The 21,138-nt window shown below is 43.1% G+C and overlaps 1 protein-coding gene across 9 annotated transcripts in view; it reads left to right on the top strand.

Annotated features, from left to right (window-relative positions):
- Positions 1 to 21,138, top strand: part of KIAA2012 (KIAA2012 ortholog) — a 93,099-nt gene that overhangs the window by 30,007 nt on the left and 41,954 nt on the right. For 7 of the 9 annotated variants that reach the window (XM_030580321.1, XM_030580317.1, XM_030580316.1 and 4 more), the window contains exons 9-13: positions 225 to 476; positions 1,848 to 2,039; positions 3,169 to 3,297; positions 12,922 to 13,010; positions 20,683 to 20,754. In XM_030580321.1, coding sequence (XP_030436181.1) covers positions 225 to 476; positions 1,848 to 2,039; positions 3,169 to 3,297; positions 12,922 to 13,010; positions 20,683 to 20,754 — 734 coding nt within the window. The remainder of the gene's footprint in view (positions 1 to 224; positions 477 to 1,847; positions 2,040 to 3,168; positions 3,298 to 12,921; positions 13,011 to 20,682; positions 20,755 to 21,138) is intronic. The other 2 variants (XM_030580314.1, XM_030580320.1) reach the window with 2 other exon arrangements.

Here is a 21,138-nt window from a genome sequence, read left to right as displayed (position 1 = left end):
GCAAGTTATGTCAGTCAGTTCAATTTCTTGACATGACTAAGAGTTTAAAGATGCTGCTTGTGGCTGCTGTGTGTCCTGATTTCACCAAGTCTGATTTCACAATACAAGACAAATAACAGGAAAACACAGAGGCTCAGAAACTTTTTTTGCAATAAACTGGTGAAAAGAATGAGTCACATGAGCTGTGCCTAGTATCTCCATTTCATATTCCTCTTTCATTCTAGCAGCTTCTTGTGACAAGTCCAGATCAGAGGCTGATGATGACTGTGAGAAGTTGTTGGCTCCTTCACCACATGATCTCATTTCTGGGCCAGAGGGTACCACTGAACAGCACCAGATGACCATTGGTGAAAACCCAGAGATACATCAAGGTAGCTTCTTCCTACCTCCAATAACCAATCGAAAGTTCACTCTGGAGGGGAAGAAGGCAGGAACAAGAGGGGTGAATGCTGGAAAGGAGGGCAACTATAAAAGAGGTCAGTCAATACAAAACAGAGATTCAGCTTTTGCCTCAGTTGTAGCTAGACTAACACCATCTCCGCTATAAAACTAATTCAGCTTCTAGCTATTCACCTACTACAGCTGAACTTTGTGGTGATATTAGCCAATCACACATGGTGATTGGCCACATTAGCCATTCCGATGGTCACTCTAAAGGAATTTATTTCACACTGAATTGTGTCAGGAGTATGTGCTGCATCTAAGCTTTGCATTAAGATAACACTCTAAGGGGCCTGTTATAATGGAATTTTGTTAATTCCTAACAACTGACATTTTATAACACTTTTCATCCAACGACCCCAAGAGGTTTAACAAATTTTATAAACCAGTTACAAGACTGGTTTTTATATTAGGTTTTACTTCATTTGTTATTGAAATGCAGCCACTTTTGCTATGGAAGATATCAGACAGTCCACTGCACAATAGTCCAGTAGAGAAATTAAAGAACGTCTAGGCCAGTCAAAACTACAGGAGAATTTTAAGTAGATGGAATGCATTGATTAAACTGGAATTTAGTCTGAATACCAAAGTAACAAAAATGGGATCTTTAATAACGACACTTCATCATAGCCTACACCTTACATGTCATTTGAAAGATGGCACTTCCAGCAGAACAGCACCACTCCAGCATCAATACAGAGCCTGTCTCTTGAATGCTCCCCATGAACTACCACCATCACCACCCTGCAGCCGCTAGATTTTCCTTGAAGCTCTTGGAACCCAAGCACTGGCTGCAAATAATTGTACAGAACAGAAACCACTGCTGTGTACTTAATATCTTAAGGGTATTAAAGTCATCAAGGCAGCAGTTATTTTCTATAAACTATAGTGATCACCAATAAAAATTCAACATTTACACATTACCCACAGTTACCCCGTGGAATCTAAGATACAGCGGTTATTTTCTATTCCAAGTAGAGGGAGAAACTGTTGTATCTCAGATATCATTATAGAGTTACTATAGGAAAATGAGTCTTTTTTTCAAAAGACAACTACTGCAATTCTGGTATCAGACCTATCACTCTAATTCTGTACCACAGCTCATAGTTCAACAACAACAATAGGTTGATGGAACATTTCATGTTTTCTTTAGGTTGAAACAATTGATCATAAGTTTTGTGCAGCACTTTGTAGACCACACAGCACTTTATAACACTGGCAGTGAGAATAAAGATTAATTAGATATGGGTAGTTTAGCAAGATAGACAAGCAACACACCAGTAATCACTGATTAATTGTGGCCCTTTTGTGCATTCACTCCCTCTGCCTAGGTCTCTATTTTCCCCCAGAAATGTATTGTTTTATGCAGCTCTTTTTAGTATTGTTCCCTATATGCTTTTTCCGAGATGGTGATTTATTCACCCAGAATGCACTCCCAGGATTAGATCTGCTGCCCCCTAAATACGGAAAGAAGGGTCCAGGGAACCAGAGTAGCAAGACAGACTTCAAAATGTTCAGCAGCAGCACAATGACCAGCAGCACTTCTAAGACTCTCCCTATAGGAATCACTCGTGGCACACTACCAGAAGAGCTAAGAGGTAACATGTTTGTACTGTGCACGGATTCTGTAATTATGTTTATCTGTTTGTACTGTACATGCTGGAGGGACACAATACTTACATTTTTAAAGCTCCAGAACTTCAGGAGAAACTAACATGCTGGTTTTGAGAGTAGCACTGGGAATTCCAGGAATTGTTTAATATTCAGTGTGTGCATGTTCCTAGAAAAGTTAGTTCCTGATTTAAGATGCTACTGAAAAAACATGCCCATTACATGGATTCTTAGGACCTGAGAAGGGGAAGGGGCAATACTCCCAGCAGGAAGGAGATAGTTACCCTACGCTGCAAACAGACATGACAAAGCCAGCACACATCACTGGCATGTGCACAGGCATGCCAGTTAAATACAAAGTCAGTAATTCACAGAGAGAAGCCAGTGATGGAACTAAACTCCAAAAGCCTACAGTAAGAAAGTATAATTCAGTTAAAGTCAATGGAATGGTGCCCATTTACACCAGGGAGTTATTTCATCCCATGTTTATTACACGCGTGTTCTTGCAAATCCACAGTTCCGGTTCTATGCCAGATAACATCAGACAGCCAAAAGCAGTGATCAGTTAGTGTCAGCACCTGAGGTTGCCACTGTATCAGAAAGAAAAAATATAATAAAAAATACACCAAACTGGAACTTTATCTGCAGATGGTGGGTGGGGAGTGGCATGAGAGGGAGATGGAAAAGAAAATGCCAAATAAAGTGCATTTTTCATGTCCTAATAGCTCAGAAGAGTCATGTTCAGAAATATAAAAACCTGTAACAAAATTGCTGGATTTCCAGGCCACCAAGCTTTGGAGGAATGGGGTTCAGAACTCAAAATCTGACCTGATCTGAAGGTCATACTGGACAGACCTAAACCTCAAATAAAACACTCATGAGCTTTGGGGGTGGGTTTCAAAATCTGCTACTGAATGCTATGTTCCAACCCATCTCCTGTAATGAACAGAGCTTTCTTAGAGTCACCCTGTTTTTAATTATGACATGATAATGTGGATGTAAGCACAGAGCTACTGAGAAGGACGTTTTCATGCAATGAACATCGGTGCAGTAGGTCTCCAGGTATCCTTCTTGATGGTGTGTATTAGTAACAATGTTCATCTTTATGTTTTCAAGAGTGTTATAATGGTACTTCACTAGGCAGCCTCATAATGGGTCCTGATGGAGAAATTGTCTGTCTGTCCCTCTTGGGATCGGTCCAAGATGCAGAAGTTCCTGCTCAGTTTAGCTTCGTTCCAGATAAAGGTAAGGACACAATCTGCAGAAGTTTCTTTTCCAAGAGGAAGAAATGCATGCATGGCTCTCCAAAGTTTCAGACAAACTAACTAAATAAAAATCAGATCTAGATCAGTGTTGCTCTTTTCACTGAGACAGGATAACTTCTGCCAACTCAGCCACTGCAGCTAATGTTTGCATAGCAAGTTTACTTGTGCTCTAGGATAGAGAAGATCATGGAATGGCTATTAAAAGGGATGCTGGATTGTGTAGCTGAGTTTTAAAAGAGATTACAAAACTCCTGTGGAATTTGCCCAGTATAAACAATGTCCGTCTCTCCTTTAAAGTGAGCCTCAAAAAGAGGGGATGGCTAATTTATAATCTGCTCAAGTATTTGTGCTATGTGCTTCAGACAGCCAGTGTGAGTCATCTTCTGACAGACACGTCATGCAATCTCCAAAAACTGAAAGGGATACAAGCTTTTGGGAATAGAAAATGATTTGTTCTGAGAAAGGGCTGTCTCACAAGAAAAGAAGCCCGAGAGTGGTTAGTGCCAAGCAGCCAAATAGACAGTAGGATTTGTTTCCCCAAGAATAACCAAGATGTGTGCTGGCGAGCTAGAGAGCTGCTGCAAGGAAGGTGTGATTCATAAGAAGGTCAATACAATTTGCATGAGGAGGTTTAAATGATCGGTTACTACAGAAGCAGCTGGCTTGTATCATTAGAGAATGGCCACGCCATTTGACCAAAGAAGCCCACAGCACAGCAGCCTTTGGTCTGCTGCTTTAATCTCTGGCTCAAAACCCAGATCTTTTCAAAGGGGAGAGATGCTTCTGCTCCCCAGTGAAGACATTATCTGAAAGTACCACAGTATTTTACAGTAATGATATAATTCATCCCTGCAACCATGGCCCCTTTGTGCCCGCTCCACTGGAGTGAAGGGGCCGGCCATTAATTGGGAATTCCCCAGACATAGTGTCCCTCCCCAACTAGTTCTACACCACTGTCCACAGATGTCAGGGCATTCTCAGAGCTCTGCTGCACTCCAGCTATTCCCACGAGTGGCTACAGGCAGCTGGACACAAGTTTCCCTAAATAGTGTCAAGAGCCAAAGCAGCTCCTGCTCAGACCAGATCAGGGAAAGAGTAAAGGTGACACAAAGCCACCTTACTCCATCCTCCACCCTCTTTGCACCATATTCCCCCCTCACCCCATTTGCACCATCTTGGTACTGTATCTAAGTGTTTTCTTTGTATTATTTACATAGTTTACTGGTTAAAGCAAGTGTTTGTTACTGACAGCACCCCAGAGTCAATACTGCTGCAAGCTTGTAAGTAAGTGGATGCTTCTTCTAAATGCCCAAGTCACTCTGGTGTCAGAGAGCTGGGTTTTCATTCTCTGGGATCCCCACTGGTAACAGAGATCCTGAAGGCCAAGTTAGGGGTTCAGTTACACCTGTGCTGCTCCAGTATGTTCAGAGTCTGCCCTCAGTGACACCGATGCAAACCCTGTTGTCTTCAGTGGCTTTGGACAGATGTAACAGGTAGACCATTATGTTGAAACACAAGAAGGAACAGAATCCAGCTCATTCTGCTTAGCTAGGCTGAGTCTTCCAAGAGCAAGACTGCCACATTTGGGGTCTGGAAGGAATCCCACTGCCACCGCTGCCCCCTCCCCTCCCGGTCAGATTGGCAAAAACTCTGAGGGTTTTTCACCTTCCTCTGCAGTCTGGGCCACAGGTCACTTGCTGGTTTGAATTAGAGTAAATGGTAGAGTCTGTGTAACCTGAAGTCTTTAAATCATGATTTGAGGACTTCTGCAATAGACCTATAACCTAGGGCTGAGTTTTACTGGAGTGGGTGGCTGAGGTCCTGTGACCTGAGATGTGCAGAAGCCCAGAGTAGATGATCACAATGGTCCCTGCCGGCCTTAAAGTCTATAAGCAGCACAGACTGTGTCACTGAAGTAAGCTATGGCTATACACAGGAGATAGGACTGTTGATTACAAAGAAGCCTTTTTAACATAGCCTTGCTTGAGAGCACAGCTGCACTTTGAGATTTGATTCCATAATCTTGGTGGTGTCTGATGATGAAAGAAGAAAGAATTGCAAGCTTAACTGTCAGAGCTCAGGGTGAGCTTGCAATTAGATTGCTTTAACCTGTTTTACTGATGAAGAAGAGATGTAGAACATCTAGATTTCATCTTTCAAAAAACGTAGTTTTCTAACTATCTTCAAACAAAGTTCTGCAACCAGTGGCAGAATCTAGGTTTTATAAGGTCACCTATTGCCATTAACTGATCAGCACCCAGGATTTATGCCCCCTAGAACTGTACATGGAAAGTGCCAGTTATGCACAGATCTGTCCTCTCATATGCAAGGGAGACTGTTACCTCCATGGTACCTTCCTATATGCCCTTTGGATCCTGTGTAGGCCTCTCCACGGGGTCCTGGATCTTTGTAGAGGCAGGGTATGGGGTCTTGGCAGGCAGGTCCTACCGAGATCCCCTGAGAAGACAATACACCCTCCATTTGCAAACAGGAGGACATGGAGGGATCTCTGTGAGAGAACCATTGCTAATATTTCCTCCCCCAGCACCTCCTCCTGTGGGTTTTTTCTATGGTCAGGGATGAACTGAGCCTTCCTGACACTTGGTCTGAGTGCTCGATGTCAGACACAAAATTAACCTTAATCCATATAAACCCACCAAGATATTTTCTGATGATATCAAGGATCCCATTTAAACCACTGGAGTAAGAGAGTTCAGAATGAAGGCTAAGACCTTGTTCTTAACCTCCTTATCATGCCTACACAATAGAAGTGACAAACATAGTTGGGAAACATGCTTGTACCTCTGTCTGATCATAGAACCCAAACAGCCTTCCTCTTGGCAGCATGGAATGAAAAAATATCGTTTCAAAATGGTGTTAGGGGAAAGGGCTTTAGCCTAGGTCAAGAGACTTAGGAGCATGGTCATGTTTCAGAACCATGTTTGAATTTGATCATTTTTGTAGAATGAATAGAGCCTTCTATAAACTATAATTTTAACCTTGCCAGAAATAGCTCTGTACAGAAATGATTGTCAAACACCTCCAGAATTGTACAGGCAATAGCCTTTTTTCCAGTTTTCCCTGTTCATTATAGTCAGTGCTTTTTTAATTTTAAGAACTGTTCTAGCCCAAGCAGTGCTAAAGTATCCCCCTGAAGAAGCCCTTATATGTGACACATTTTATAATCGTGTTAACTATAGATGCAAACTGTGTTAACCATGATTCTCTTTTTTTTTAAAGCATGTTTAAAAAATAGTTTCAGGGATAGTTAACTCCCCTAAGGCCCCATCTGCACTGGCTTTTAAACCATGCTTCAGAATGGTGGTTGTCTGAATATATGCTACTTCTTTGATAATATCCCATGCTTTACGGCCAATGACCCTTTACACTACAGGACAATGATGGAAGCTACCAAATAAGCCACAATAAAATCTACATTACTAGCCTGTTGGGACATGACTCCCAGTGGAAGGACTCTTGTGGACTTACTGGGCACCCCAGGCTTGACACAGTGCCCACTGGAGGCACAAGAAGTAGAATACCCTCACAGGAATCCTGCTTATGCACACCCTGGAGTAGCTTATTGTTCATTTTAAAAAAAAATCTTGTGCAGGGTCAGAGGGCAGAGTTACTAAAGTACCCTTCTATGAGAAATAATTCCTACTAAGATGACCAGACAGAACAGGGGAAGCGACAGTCAGAACAGCAAGGAAAAAAAGCATTTATGTTTATTACATATTCCCTCCCCACCACCCTTACAAGGTTCACTGGACTATTTGGACCATGCAAACAGATTTTTTTTAAAGGCTTATAACTTATCTTAATGTGGGGGGAATTTCACAGAAATAGCCATAAGCACATCCTTGACACAAAAGCCATCCTCCTGCCACATTCCAAGACCCTGCTCCAAAGCATGTAGACACTAGAGCTTCCCGACTAACTGGTTTTAAGAATTTTGTATCTTATTTTTAACATGAGCAAAGGACATATTTTTCCCTAACCTCATTCTTGGAAATGGTAGAACCTTTCAAAGAAATTAAAGCAAAAACAGAACCAGACACTCAGCCTGAGGCAGAGACTTGAGGTGGAAAATTTAATCCTAAACAATTCAAGCTTGGCAAAGTTATAAGCAAGTAAAAACTAGGTTGCCTCGCACTGTGCATTAAAAGACCTCAACTGAAGGTATTGTTACCTATACTGCCTATAACAACAGTATTGCTAAGGCCCTTTGTTTTCAAGGATTTATTATTAATTATTATTATTATTATTTTAGTTCCCCAGGAATTTATTGGTGTTTATTCCAAAATTTACAAAATGGGTGAAAAAAAAATCAATAAAAAAATGAAAGCCAGTGGGCTGTGGAGAGGGGAGCCTGGTACTCACAGGGTGCAGTGGGCACATGGGCTGGTATTCACGATTAAGGCTAAGATTCTGTCATGGCTATTTTTAATAAAAGTCATGGACAGGCCATAGGCAATAAACAAAAATTCACAGAAGCTGTGACTTGTCTGCAGCTCCATGGTTTCCTCTACCACTGTGGTGGCTGGGAGCTGTGGGGTTCCCCCTCTGCCCACAGCAGCTGGGAGCTGCAGGGTGACCATATTTCCATATTTATATTTTTAAACTTTTAAAATAATAAAGGCAGACATCAAAACTAATGTTTTCATTGATCTGCCCAGGAATTTTTTTCAGTTTATTGGTTTGTGAAAATTCAAGATTGACTCATCATGATTTGGGATCAGGAAATCTCCAAAACACTCACAGGACTGGAAAAAATACCTAGCCCAGCTCTAGCTGCAAATCGAGATGTAATCTAGGTGCTTCAATATGCCCCAATCAGCCTCTCTTTCCACCTCTAGACTAATCAGCCAATGTATATCTTCAATCTGTACACATTTTCTCTGTTCAAATTATAACACTGATAGGCAACTTGATAGCTGCCTACAAGACATAACATCTAGTCACCACTAATACTCTGTACACCACACCACAGCTAGATTCCAGCATCTATTATTTTAATGTTCTTGCTCCATCTGAAAGTGGTAAATAGTGAGATTCTCCAAGGATCTGTACTCAGACTGAGACCAGTACTGGTGAGACTATTCATAAGTGATCTGGAAAAGGGAGTAAACAGTGAGGTGGCAAAGTTTGCAGATGATACAAAATTACTCAAAATTGTTACATCCAAAGCTGACTGTGAAGAGTTACCAAGGGATCTCACAAACTGGGTGACTGGGCAACAAAATGGCAGATGAAATTCAAATGTTGCTAAGTGCAAAGTAATGCACATTGGAAAACATATGTTGTGGAAAATCGACCACATGGTTGATTTTAGATCAGACATCCGGAGGCACCTTTATTTCATACAAGCATATATGCAGGGAGAGACAGCATAGACCCCACGCAAGAGGCTGGCTGCTCTACATATTACAAATTTTACCAAGCTTATAAAGGTTAAAACAGCAAAACGTCATACAGTGATACATCCTTATTTGGTAAATACATTGCTAACATTGCAAACGTAATTGATAATTCTCCTTATATGGCATACATATTGCAACTTCAGCAGCATTCTGTCACAATCATCCTGTTATTGTACTGACTGTTCTGTTTTTCCTACTTGCGGTTACTTTAGGCAAGCAACTTATTGCTATACTATAACCACACGAAGCTGCAATGGCACCCAGGGCCCCCCTTGTCCCAAGACCAGTTCACTATTTCGGATAGTAAGTCTTCGTAAATAAGTTTAAGGGAAGTTAAAGTAGTTCAGCTAAGGGCTTGGGCCTGCAAAACCCTGATGACAGAAGAGCCCCGATACATGGAGGGGGTTTTATTTTCCCTAACACATAATTGCAGTTATATATATACAAAATGATGGGTCTAACTTAGCTGTTACCACTCAAGAAAGGGATCTTGAAATCATTGTGAATAGTTCTCTGAGAATGTCTGTTCAAAACGCAGCAGCAGTCAAAAAATCTAACAAAAGTTAGGAACCACTAGGAAGAGGGTACATAATAAGACACAAACGATCATAATGTCACTATATAAATCCATGATATGCCCACACCTTGAATACTGCATGAAGTTATGGTTGCTCCAACTGAAAAAGAAAGATCTGTTAGAAACGGAAAAGGTACAGAGAAGGGCAACAAAATTAGGAGTATGGAACAGCTTCCATACAAGGAGAGATTAAAAAGACTGGGTCTCTTCAGTTTAGAAAAGAGACAACTAAGGAGGGATATGAGAGAGGTCTATAAGATCATGACTGGTGTGGAGAAAGCAAATAGGAAAGTATTATTTAATTCTTCACATAACACAAGAACAAGGGGGGGTCACAATTAATAGGTAGCAGATTTAAAAACAAACAAAAGGAAAGTACTACTTCACATAAACACACAGTCAACCTGTGGAACTCATTGCCAGGAGATGTTCATGGAGAATCAATCAATCAATAGCTATTAGCTGAGATGGTCAGAGGCACAACTCGCAACTCAGTGCTCTGGGTATCCATATACCTTTAACTGCCAGAAGCTGAGCCTGGATAACAAGTGATGGATAATTGCACTGTTCTGTTAATTTCCCTGAAATATCTGGCACTGGCTACCATTGGAAGACATGATACTGGGCTAGATGGGACCACTGATCTGACCTAGTATGGCCATTCTTAAGAGATTACCTCATCCACCTTGTCTTTGTATTCAGATAATCAGTCATGAGGAACCACGGTCAGGTGATTGGCACATTCTGGTGGGTAAAGTTGAAGTTCTCCCATACTGTGTTCTGCAGTAAGAGGCTATTTGAATAATAGGATCCATCAACTCATCTGCAAAAGTGATATTATTTTACCAAGGTTGCAGAGCTCCTTCAATTGGAGAAGACTTTTCTACTGGAGAGATTCCACAGAGAGGAGGAACATCATTCCCTAAAGGGAAGGCACATCAGTACACTAATTCAAGAATTAGTACACTTGGACAGGTGGCATTTTCTCATTCTAAGATCCAGGCACAGAGAGGAGTTTTTCCACCACAGAAAATCTCTCTGAACATATCCCAGCTCTGAGAAAACTTTCATGCATGAGATGGTCCCTTGACATTTTTGTTAAACATGTGGAGGGAGAGCAGGGGATAGGGAGGTGAAATCAATTTTTTTAAAATTATATTCATTTTTAAAAAAGAGATGTAAAACTGTTGTTTTTGATAAAGTAATACTTGTGTCAGGATTTCAGCAGGAACAACTGAGTCATCACACGTTCACCAAGGATTAGTGACAGACTGGGATGAGTTGATGGCTTGTGTGCCAACTGGTCTGCAAAGCTATTCAGTCTAAGTCTTTATTAGACTGGACCAGAAAGGCCTCTACACAAAACTTAAGCGTTCAGACACAGATTTCATTACATCTCACTATAGCTATTTTCCATTCTAGCTAAAGGGATTCAAGAGAAGTTTTGAAACACATGAGATCACGAAGGTAAAGTTGGTCCCTTTGTTACAAAAATCTAAACACTACTGGTCTACAAGACCATCATAAAAGATTTCTTTCCTATAGCACGTGGGTAAAGGCTTGAACTTTACCGTTAGAGGACAAAATGCTATAGGACCCTCTTGGATGTCTGAGCAAAAGCACAAAGTATTTCTAGCAGTCAGTCATTCTCTTCATGGTGATTTCAGGGTAAAAAAATGTTTGTAATTGCATTGGAGGGGAGTCTTTCGATATAGATGAGAAAGGAAAAAAACCACACAAAATGGTCCCACAAAAATAAATTGTGGAAAAATAATCACATGAAAAGATCCGGACTATATTTGATGTTATTTGAACTTAATTGGTATAAAAACCCTACAGCATCCTATTTGGAAGAGCAGGTAGTAGAAAAACAGATTGCCTCTGTTTACTCCTTGAAAAGCTGCCATGCCTATGTAGAGCTATTTACTAGAAAGAAAGCAAACAGTGTGTTTTCTGAGTTGTTTCTGGGATTTCACAGTGGCCCTTCAAATTTATTGCACAAGATCCCACAGATGAGGTTAAGCAAGAAGTTGAGAAGTGAGGAGTTCTCAGAGGAAAGAGTAGGCTCTCGACTGTGGAATGTCACATTCAGATTGGTCCTTTACATTTTTAGGTCATTTCTACAAGAGGCCGTGACTGTGACCCTACTCTGGATACAGCACAGTGTTTTAATCTGGAGTCTCCCTGTCTAGCCCATTTACACAAGCACTGTCAGACGTCAGGACAAGAGACAGCTGCTTTCATTAACCTGATAACTAGATTTCTTGGTTCTGCCTCCCAACACTGACACAGTGTATGGCTACACTTACAGCTGTACAGCGCTGGGAGTTACAGCTGTCTTCGTACAGCTATGTAGGGAAAGCGCTGCAGCGTGGCCACACTGACAGCTACCAGCGCTGCAGTGTGGCCACATTTGCAGCATTTGCAGCACTGTTGGGAGTGGTGCATTATGGGCAGCTATTCCAGCGTTCAAGTGGCTGCAACGTGCTTTTCAAAAGAGGGGGGGTGAGGGGGAACGTGGGGGAGAGAGAGAGAGTGGATTTTTGGAGCTGACACTGTTCTCAGCTCCCTGCCTTGCAAGTTCTAAGGACTGGAAGATACACAGCACCAACCTTCAATCATTTTAAAAGTTTCGAGCCCTTCCCTCACCCCTCTTACTCACTAAATGCAAATTATGCACTCCTAAATAGCCTTCAGACCACATAAGCAGCTGCTCAACACAGACTCCCCTCTCTCCTCAAGCAAACAGCTGTGAACATTCCAAAGCAATTCCCCTGCCTCTGCTCGTCGCTCGCTGGAGCAAAGAGCAGCTGTGTTTGTTTTTTAGATAAGTAGCTCCGGGAAGCTCGGAGTTCAGCCATTCTTCCGGTTTGTTGTGGACAGGAATTCTGGGATACTCCTAATACTCTGGAGGCCAATAACAGCGCTTTTGGTGGCTACACTTGATGAACAGTGCTGCATCACCAGCGCTGCAATTGTTACATCCCAAGCAGACCAGGTGTACAGCCAGCGCTGCAGCCAGGGAGTTGCAGTGCTGGATGTGCCTTGCAGGTGTGGACAGTTACTAAGTTGCAGTGCTGTAAACCCACCACCAGCGCTGCAACTCTCCAGTGTAGCCAAGCCCACAAAAGGACAAAAATCCTACCTCACCATGCTGCTGAAACACACAGGACCAATGCTGGGGGAGACCCTAAACAGAGTAAACTCCTGCTATGCAGTTTTTAATCCTCCAGTGCTAAGTTAGCCAATTTTCCAGTATCTTTATTGATTCAATCTCCAGTATTTTCATTGAATCTACCAACACAGTTGGCACCTTTACAGTACTTTTATCAGTGAAACCCAGGATTGAATGTGCATGGAGCCTATTGCATCCTCTTACCACTAAAGGATTCAGATAGGGACATATTTGCAGGGTTTTGTGGGGAAACTTGAACTGCTTATGTTGTAACATTTCTGTAACAGAGAGACAACTTCAGCCTCCAGAACTCTCATTCTAGCATGTTTTAGAAGAGCATTAAAATCACTCTATAAAAATATATAGAAAGTATTTATAATATAATATAAAATATATCTCCTGATCCAGATTTTCTCATTTTCATTGCAGGAGACTGTGGATTACCCCTTGAAACTGGAACCAGCCTTCATATAAATTCACATGAAACCTCCCCTTTGAGGCAAGAAATGAATGACAAGGTGCGATATATGACAATGTTTTGTACGTTCAATACAGAGGCAAGATGGAAGTAGTGCACATAAAATATTTATGAAAGGCCCAGTGTAAGCTTGCTTTGCATCAAGTGAGGAAAGAATTAGATGTGTTTCTTTCCAGCATCCCTTGGTGATTTTTCTCCACACTTTGTACAGCTATTCAGGTTAAGTATGCCTATAATTTGTCTGGGGGTTCATCTGCTTCTGAAAAATCCCATACTGGCCATCGCTGGAGGCAGGATCTAATCTGGTAGAGGAACCCTCTCTTAGGTAACCTGTGGAACAGTATTTAGGAAGAGTAAATATTAGAAAGAAAGATGTTGATTTGAAAAATTCTTAACGTTATTTGAAAATAGAGGAATAAAAATTGATGACGTTGTTTAAGTGGAAACATCAAGACTGAGGGTCTCTCTGCCTTAGGCAAGTCTGAAGAGAGACTGGTCCTTTAATTTACTGTGTGGATAACAGGAGCATCAAAGATAGCTCCAGTGTGCTCCAGTTAGAGTTTATCTCCCAGCCTCATTTTGCATTTACTTCCCTCTTCCTCACATACTTTTCAACAGAAAAGATTTTTTTAACATATCAAGTTTTGAAAATCAACTGGGCTACCTCTGTTTTACTGTAGGCTTTCTAATCCATCGATCCTCTGACCTACAATTTAAAGGAGGAACACTACTAGTAGACATTTCAAAAAAAAAAAAAGAAGCTTTTTGACTCTCAGTTTTTAAACCACACCCTTCCCTGTTTAGGGTGTCCAGACAGCAAGTGTGAAAAATCGGGATGGAGGTGGGGGGTAATAGGAGCTTATATAAGAAAAAGGCCCAAAACCCAGAAGGGGTGAGAGTTGCAGAATTTGGATACAGATTTTAAACACCAAAATCTAGGGTTTTGGTTCAACCCATCTCTAGCATAAAGAGAAGCAAACTATAAATCCTTAAGGCTAGAAAGATAGCAAGACACTGATTTTAGGAACACTGGTCTTTTGGCAAAGTAGAGAACTCGGGTGTATGAGGGCTGATGGCAAGTACTGTATCCAATTAAGCAATTCACATTTTATCTGGATCAGCAGCAGGAGGGGAAAAAAGCAGTTACTTGATTGGCTTCATAGCTGCTAACTTAAGTGGCAGAGCAGGGGTGGGCAAACTTTTTGGCCTGAGGACCACATCGGGGAATAGAAATTGTATGACGGGCCATTAATGCTCACAAAATTGGGGTTGGGGTGCAGGAGGGGATGAAGGGTCTGGGCTCTGGGGTGGGGTGGGGCTGGGGATGGAGATGAGGAGTTTGGGGTGTAGGAGGGTGCTCTGGACTGAGACTGAGGGGTTCAGAGGGTGGGAGAAGGATCAGGGCTGAGGCAGGGGTGCGGGAAGGGGTGTAGATTCCAGCTGGGCGGGGTAGGCTCTGGAGTGAGCTGGAGATGAGAGATTTGGGGTGCAGGAGGGTGCTCCAGGCTGGAATTGAGGGGTTTGGAGAGTGGGAGGGGGATCAGGACTGGGGCAGGGTTGGGGTATGGGGAGACGCTCAGGGGTGCAAGCTCCAAGCAGCGCTTACCTCAAGTGATTCCTGGAAGCAGTGGCATGTCCCTTCTCCAGCTCCTATGTGGAGGCACAGCCAGGAGGCTCTGTACGCTGCCTCATCCAGAGGCACCACCCCTGCAGCTCCGATTGGACCGCCGGAGGGGGCCATTGGAGTGCATAGGAGCCAGAGCGGGACCATGCCATGGCTTCTGGGAGCTGCGTGGAGCAGCCCTGACTCTGTGTCCCAGCTGGCATGCCAGAGCGGGGCCGAGCCGTGTGGTGTGGCCCCTGACCCTGTGCCCCAGCGAAAGCGCTGGAGCAGGACCGAACCATGTGGTGCGGCCCCAGAGACTCAGTGTCCCAGCTAGAGCGGGGCCGAGCCACATGGTGCGGCCCCTGACCCAGCACTCTGGCTGGAGTTCCAGAGCAGGGCAAGCCCTAGAACCTGCTCCCCAGAGGGAGCTCCTGGGCTGGCTTAAAATGACTCACAGGCCAGATCCAGCCTGCGGGCCGTAGTTTGCCCACTCCTAGTCTAGATAATAATTAGTCCTGCCATGAGTGCAGGGGACTGGACTAGATGACCTCTCCAGGGCCCTTCCAGTTCTATGATTCTAAGTATTTATGAATGCATTTTTGTTTATTAATAATCATATGGAGCATATCAAGTGTGGGAGTTTTAATTCCTTTTTAAGGTCCCTCCCTGTGCCCCTCATTTCACCCATAGCTTGCTCCCCTTTCCATAAGGGCCCAGATCAGGGCCACCTTCCTTAGAATCAAAAAGGGCTGAATGTTCTGAGACTCCGTCAATCAGCTGAAATAGTCACTAGAGTGTAACACAAGCTACACCCTTGGCCCCAGGGAATGAATGCACGGACTGCACAACACATCCAATGCCATGAAGACCAAGAGAGGAGAGGTCTGTCATTTTGAAATGTATTTTACTAGTCACAGAGCCCTGTCAGTCCTGACATAAAGGTCTGTTTGTTTCAGGGATTCATCTCTGCTTAAATAAGCAGATATAACAGGGCAGACCCCGGGAGCTTTGCCCTGGAGAAAAATGGGGGCAAACAGGAGAAATTCAGGAGCAGTGTTTTAATCTCATGATTTTATCCCAGCTCTTATATTAAAGGCCTAGCTTCTGGAATCACCTGGTTACAACATGAGAATCTCAGCTTTTATTTTTTTTTAAAAAACAAGTTGATTTTTAGCCCTCATGGTTGCAGAGAAAAGCTTGAAAGCACAACATGCCTGTGACCCAAAGGCTCAGAAAGCAGAAGGCAATTGGAAAGAACCCCACATTTTTAAAATGTTATTTTTAAGCCTTTTTTAGAGGTCTGACATGGTTTTTGAACACTTGGTGTTGGCAATATTGAGTTCTGTTACTCAGCACAGCTACACCTCAGGACAGGTCTACACTTAAACAGTGTACTGGTGTAGCTGCACTGCTGCAGCAAAGACTCTACCTACACCGATGGGAGGGCTTCTCCTATCAGCATAGGTACTCCGCCTCTGCAAGACAGTGACATCAGTGGGAGGTTGCTGGGGACTGAGGGGACTATGGAGTCCTCAGATCTGTACCTTGGCCCACCCACCATAATAAAACATGGAACACATCAATGGGAGATAAACGGAGCAATTCACATCACTTGGAGCTATTGTTTCAGCCTCTTTGCAGACAGAGGCATTAGATGCTGCCTCGGTTTTGTGGTTTTCTCCAAGACCGTAAGAATCATTTTTTAAAAATTAAAATTTAAGACAAGATTCTAGAGCACAATTCTGTGGCGGGGCTGGGGGTGCAAGCTTTGTCACAATGGAATTGAACAGTCTGCTGGGCCCAACTCCTGGGCCTCTCTCCAATCAATCCTTATTCAGACAATTATCACACCGCCTTCGGGGAAAGTTTTGCCTGAGCGAGGACTGATTAAAAACTAAGTAAAGTCTTCTAGATTTTACCCTGTGATAGAAGGCAAAGGCCTGGTATCATGTTTTAAATTATTTGTACTTGTGGTAGGATTGCGGCTATTTAGGTGCTGGGGAAAAAGACATTTACAGACTGAACCCTTTTTATTAAAGTATTATTTGCAACACACAAATAATATCAGTTGTGGTACAATAAGATCTATGATTACAGCATAGAAAGTTGCCTTTGTTACAAACGAATTGGAACAGCTGGCCAGGTCAAATCAAGGTTCAGAGGCTATATTCAGCATATAGAACTCTCTGAAGATCAAATTACATACTCCTTGATGGGGCCTTGTTTTCAGATGGCAGGTGCTCAGTGCTTTCTGTAAATCAGGAACCTTAACAGCATCTCAAGTTGGGCACTCTAAGTCACTAGCCACTTTTGAAGTTCTTGGCTGTAGTTTAAGTAATCAACACCAGAGATTAAACAATTGTTACTAGGGGTATGTCAGCACTACAGGATTATTCCAATTTTACATAAACTGTTTTCTAAAACAGATTGTATAAAGTCGAGTGCACGCGGCCACACTAAGCACATTAATTCGGTGGTGTGCGTCCATGTACTGAGGCTAGCGTTGATTTCTGGAGCGTTGCACTGTGGGTAGCTATCCCGTAGCTATCCCATAGTTCCCGCATTCTCCCCCGCCCACTGAAATTCTAGGTTGAGATCCCAATGCATGATGGGGCAAAAACAGTGTCGCGGGTGATTCTGGGTAAATGTTGTCATTCATTCCTTCCTCCGTGAAAGCAACGGCAGACAGACAGTCATTTTGGTCATTTTGCGCCCTTTTTCCCTGGATTGCCCTGGCAGACGCCATAGCACGGCAACCATGGAGCCTGTTTTGCCTTTTGTCACTTTCACCATATGTGTACTGGATGCTGCTGACAGAGGCGGTACTGCAGCGCTACACAGCAGCATTCATTTGCCTTTGCAAGGTAGCAGAGATGGTTACCATCCCTATTGCACCATCTGCCATTGTAAATTGGCGATGAGATGACAGTTATCAATCATTTTGTACTGTCTGCTACTGTCATGGGTGCTCCTGGCTGGCCTCGCTGAGGTCAGCCGGGGGCGCATGGACAAAAATGGGAATGACTCCGCGGGTCATTCCCTTATGTTTTGTCTAAAAATAGAGTCAGTCCTGCCTAGAATATGGAGCAAGTCTACTAGAGAACCAGAGAGCACAGCTACTCTGGGTCAGAGCCCCAGAGATCTTGCAGAAATGATGAGCTGCATGCCATTCTAGGGGGTGCCCCTGCAACAACCCCACCCGTTGCTTCCCTGCTCCCCCAACCCTCCTAGGCTACCGTGGCAGTGTCCTTTGTGTGATGAAGTAATAAAGAATGCAGGAATAAGAAACACTGACTTTTTAGTGAGATAAAGTGAGGGGGAGGCAGCCTCCAGTTGCTATGATAGTCCAGGCAGGACATTAAAAGGGGGAGGGGCGAGGAGTGCAGCCTCTCGCTGCTATGATAGTCCAGGGAGTACAGAATCTTTTCTTTAGACACGAAAGGAGGGTGGGGCTGATGGAGCTCAGGTTCCAGCTGCTATGAGGAGGACGGTTATCAAGCATTTTGTACCGTCTGCCAGGAATGACAGGGAGTCATTCCCATTTTTACCCAGGCACCCCGGCCAACCTCACCAAGGCCAGCCAGGAGCACTCACGGGATGATGGCGGTTTTCCACCATTTTGTATCGTCTGCCATCAGGAAAAGAAGGGGAGGGGATGCTGCTGTTCAGCGCCGCAGCACCACATCTACCAGCAGCATGCAGTAGACATACGGTGATATTGAAAAATGGCAAGAAATGATTTTTTTCCCTTTTCTTTGAGGGCGGAGGGGGGTAAATTGACGAGATATACCCTGAACCACCCCGGACAATGTTTTTGACCCTACAGACATAGGGAGCTCAGCCAAGAATGCAAATGCTTTTCGGAGACTGCGGGGATTGTGGGATAGCTGGAGTCCTCAGTACCCCCCTCCCTCCCTCCATGAGCGTCCATTTGATTCTTTTGCTTTCCGTTACGCTTGTCATGCAGCACTGTGCTGTGGACTCTGGATCATAGCCTGGAGATTTTTTCAAATGCTTTGTCATTTTGTCTTCTGGGACAGAGCTCTGATAGAACAGATTTGTCTCCCCATACAGCGATCAGATCCAGTATCTCCCGCACGGTCCATGCTGGAGCTCTTTTTGGATTTGGGACTGCATTGCATGGCCACCTGTGCTGATCAGAGCTCCAAGCTGGGCAAACAGGAAATGAAATTCAAAAGTTTGCGGGGCTTTTCCTGTCTACCTGGCCAGTGCATCCGAGTTCAGATTGCTTTCCAGAGTGGTCACAATGGTGCACTGTGGGATACCGCCCGGAGGCCAATACCGTCGATTTGCGGCCACACTAACCCTAAGCCGACATAGTAATACCAATTTCAGTGCGACTCCTCTCATCGGGGAGGAGTACAGAAATTGGTTTAAAGAGCCCTTCATATCGATATAAAGGGCCTCACTGTGTGGACGGGTTCAGGATAAATCGGTTTAACGCTGCTAAAGTTGATTTAAATGCGTAGTGTAGACCAGGCCTTGGTCAGTCTCCTGGTATCAGATTCATCTTGTTTCATGTTATAAAAGCCAGGAATCAGTTCCTGAAATTCTCAAGTAGGCAACACATTGCACAGCTGAGAAGTGCTTTTTTGGGAGAGTGCTGCCTATATACACGCTATCAACTGCTATGCCCTTACTAGCTCTTAAAAGCAGAAAAGTGTTTTCTGACTGGACAAAGAAAAAATAAGAGATAGGCTATAAAAAGGTATGGGAAATAAATGCACAGTCAATGCAATCTTGCAGCTCTATTGCATGATCCCAGTAACACAATGGGAAGTTGCCAACTGGCAGATAAATTAACCTGTGTGCTCATGAAAATGAGGTACTGATACCACCAGCTGGAACTTGCATTAAAACAAGCTTCCCACACATCTGTGCCAATTCAGGCTCAATCCTGTCCTGCAACAACTCAGCTATTCCAATCCTGGGCCTGTTTAGAGCAAAGGCTGCCAGTCAGTGTGAATGAACTGTGCCTCGAAATTGTGTGATGGTTTTGTGATTAAGCGTTTTTAAACAGTAAACAGTGATGATTGTTATGTGAAAGCATCAGCTGGCAGCAAAATTACCTTTCTGCAAGTTACTGCCTATCCACTATGATCGGATCATAGCACTTAACAATATGTAATCCTAGTGAGCACCACTGTATTTATACAGCACCATAAATGTACCCAGCATTTTATAACACACAAAATAGAGACACTATCTCTCTGCAAGTTAGAAGAGCTCATGCTAGTTCAGGACAACAGCTCAGGAATGAGAGAACGCGGATACAACAATGATGAGGAAAACAGTGCAGGTTGATTAGAACTGAAGAAAAAGAGCACATAGTGACTAAGAAATGGGAGGCTGGTCCAAGCATAGGCAGAAGCATAACAGAAGGCATGAAGCTTCTTCTGTGGCCTCACTGACACTAGACGAGCATACTAACCATATCCTCCAGCACTCCTGTAAAACACTTCCTGAAGTATCCCACAAGGCCTTCCAAAATTTTCCAGAATCTACTGCTTCTAGGGGCTGTGCCAGGATCAATGGGATAAGTATCCAGTTGACATTGCACTAGTGGTGTAGTGCAGAGCTAGTGTGATGAGAGACAAAACAGCAGCAGGCTCTTTTAGTTAACTACAATCTAGCGTGGACACCCCACACCATGGGCACACAGTGGTGCAATCTTTCCCATTCAATTGTCCAGCACAGACAAGCTGTGTATGTCCTCAGAGGTTAACATCTTAACAATAAATTTGCTTTTTGTAACACATTTCATTCAAAGGTCTCAAGAACACTTTATAAATATTACTTAAGACAACACCCTGGCAGAAAATAGAATGTACAGGAATCACTTCGCCCACCACTGAAATACGCCCACCTCTGCTCTGTAACACAGCAGCTGTTGAACAGTGAGCAGCAACACTGCACAGCTATTTAGAGCAGGGAGATGTGTTAACCATAAATCAGTTTGCACTAGTTTCAGGCTGCACTCAGGAGTTAATATTGTGTGTTATGAAAACTATTTCTGAAAATATTTGTGATATTAAATAGCATTCATTGTAAGTCAGACCTCTGCAGTTCTTGTTTATCTTCACAGAAATGCTCAGAGTCATTGGGAGCAGCTGTCCTGAAGAAAGGAGAGCCTCAGAGTTTTAGGAAGAAAAAGCTGGTATGTTAAAACAGGAAAAAATTACATAAGTAATGTATAATATGTCATTGCAGCCCTTTATGCCACACATAGGACTCACATTTTAAAAAAGATTTTAGTTACATTGCAAAGAATATCTTCTAGATTTTTTAACTTCTCAGTAACAAAATTGGGAATAGAATCCAGCAAAGGAGACAAAGTTTAAAAAAAAAAAATTAAAAAATAGCTAAACTAGGTATTTACAGTGCACATTTAAAAACTAATTGTAAAAGATGGCCTTGGGACAGTTTTATTGGTTAAAATCTAAAACCAGAAATACTAATTTTAAAATCACCTCTAAATTTTATAATCCACAGACATTCAGTCAGATGCTTAGCTGGGATGAACCAGTGCATCTCCATTGAC

This window comes from Gopherus evgoodei, chromosome 11, assembly GCF_007399415.2.
Source record: "Gopherus evgoodei ecotype Sinaloan lineage chromosome 11, rGopEvg1_v1.p, whole genome shotgun sequence".
In the NCBI taxonomy this organism is placed as follows: Eukaryota; Metazoa; Chordata; order Testudines; family Testudinidae; genus Gopherus; species Gopherus evgoodei.
This window is presented reverse-complemented; position numbering and strand designations above follow the sequence as displayed.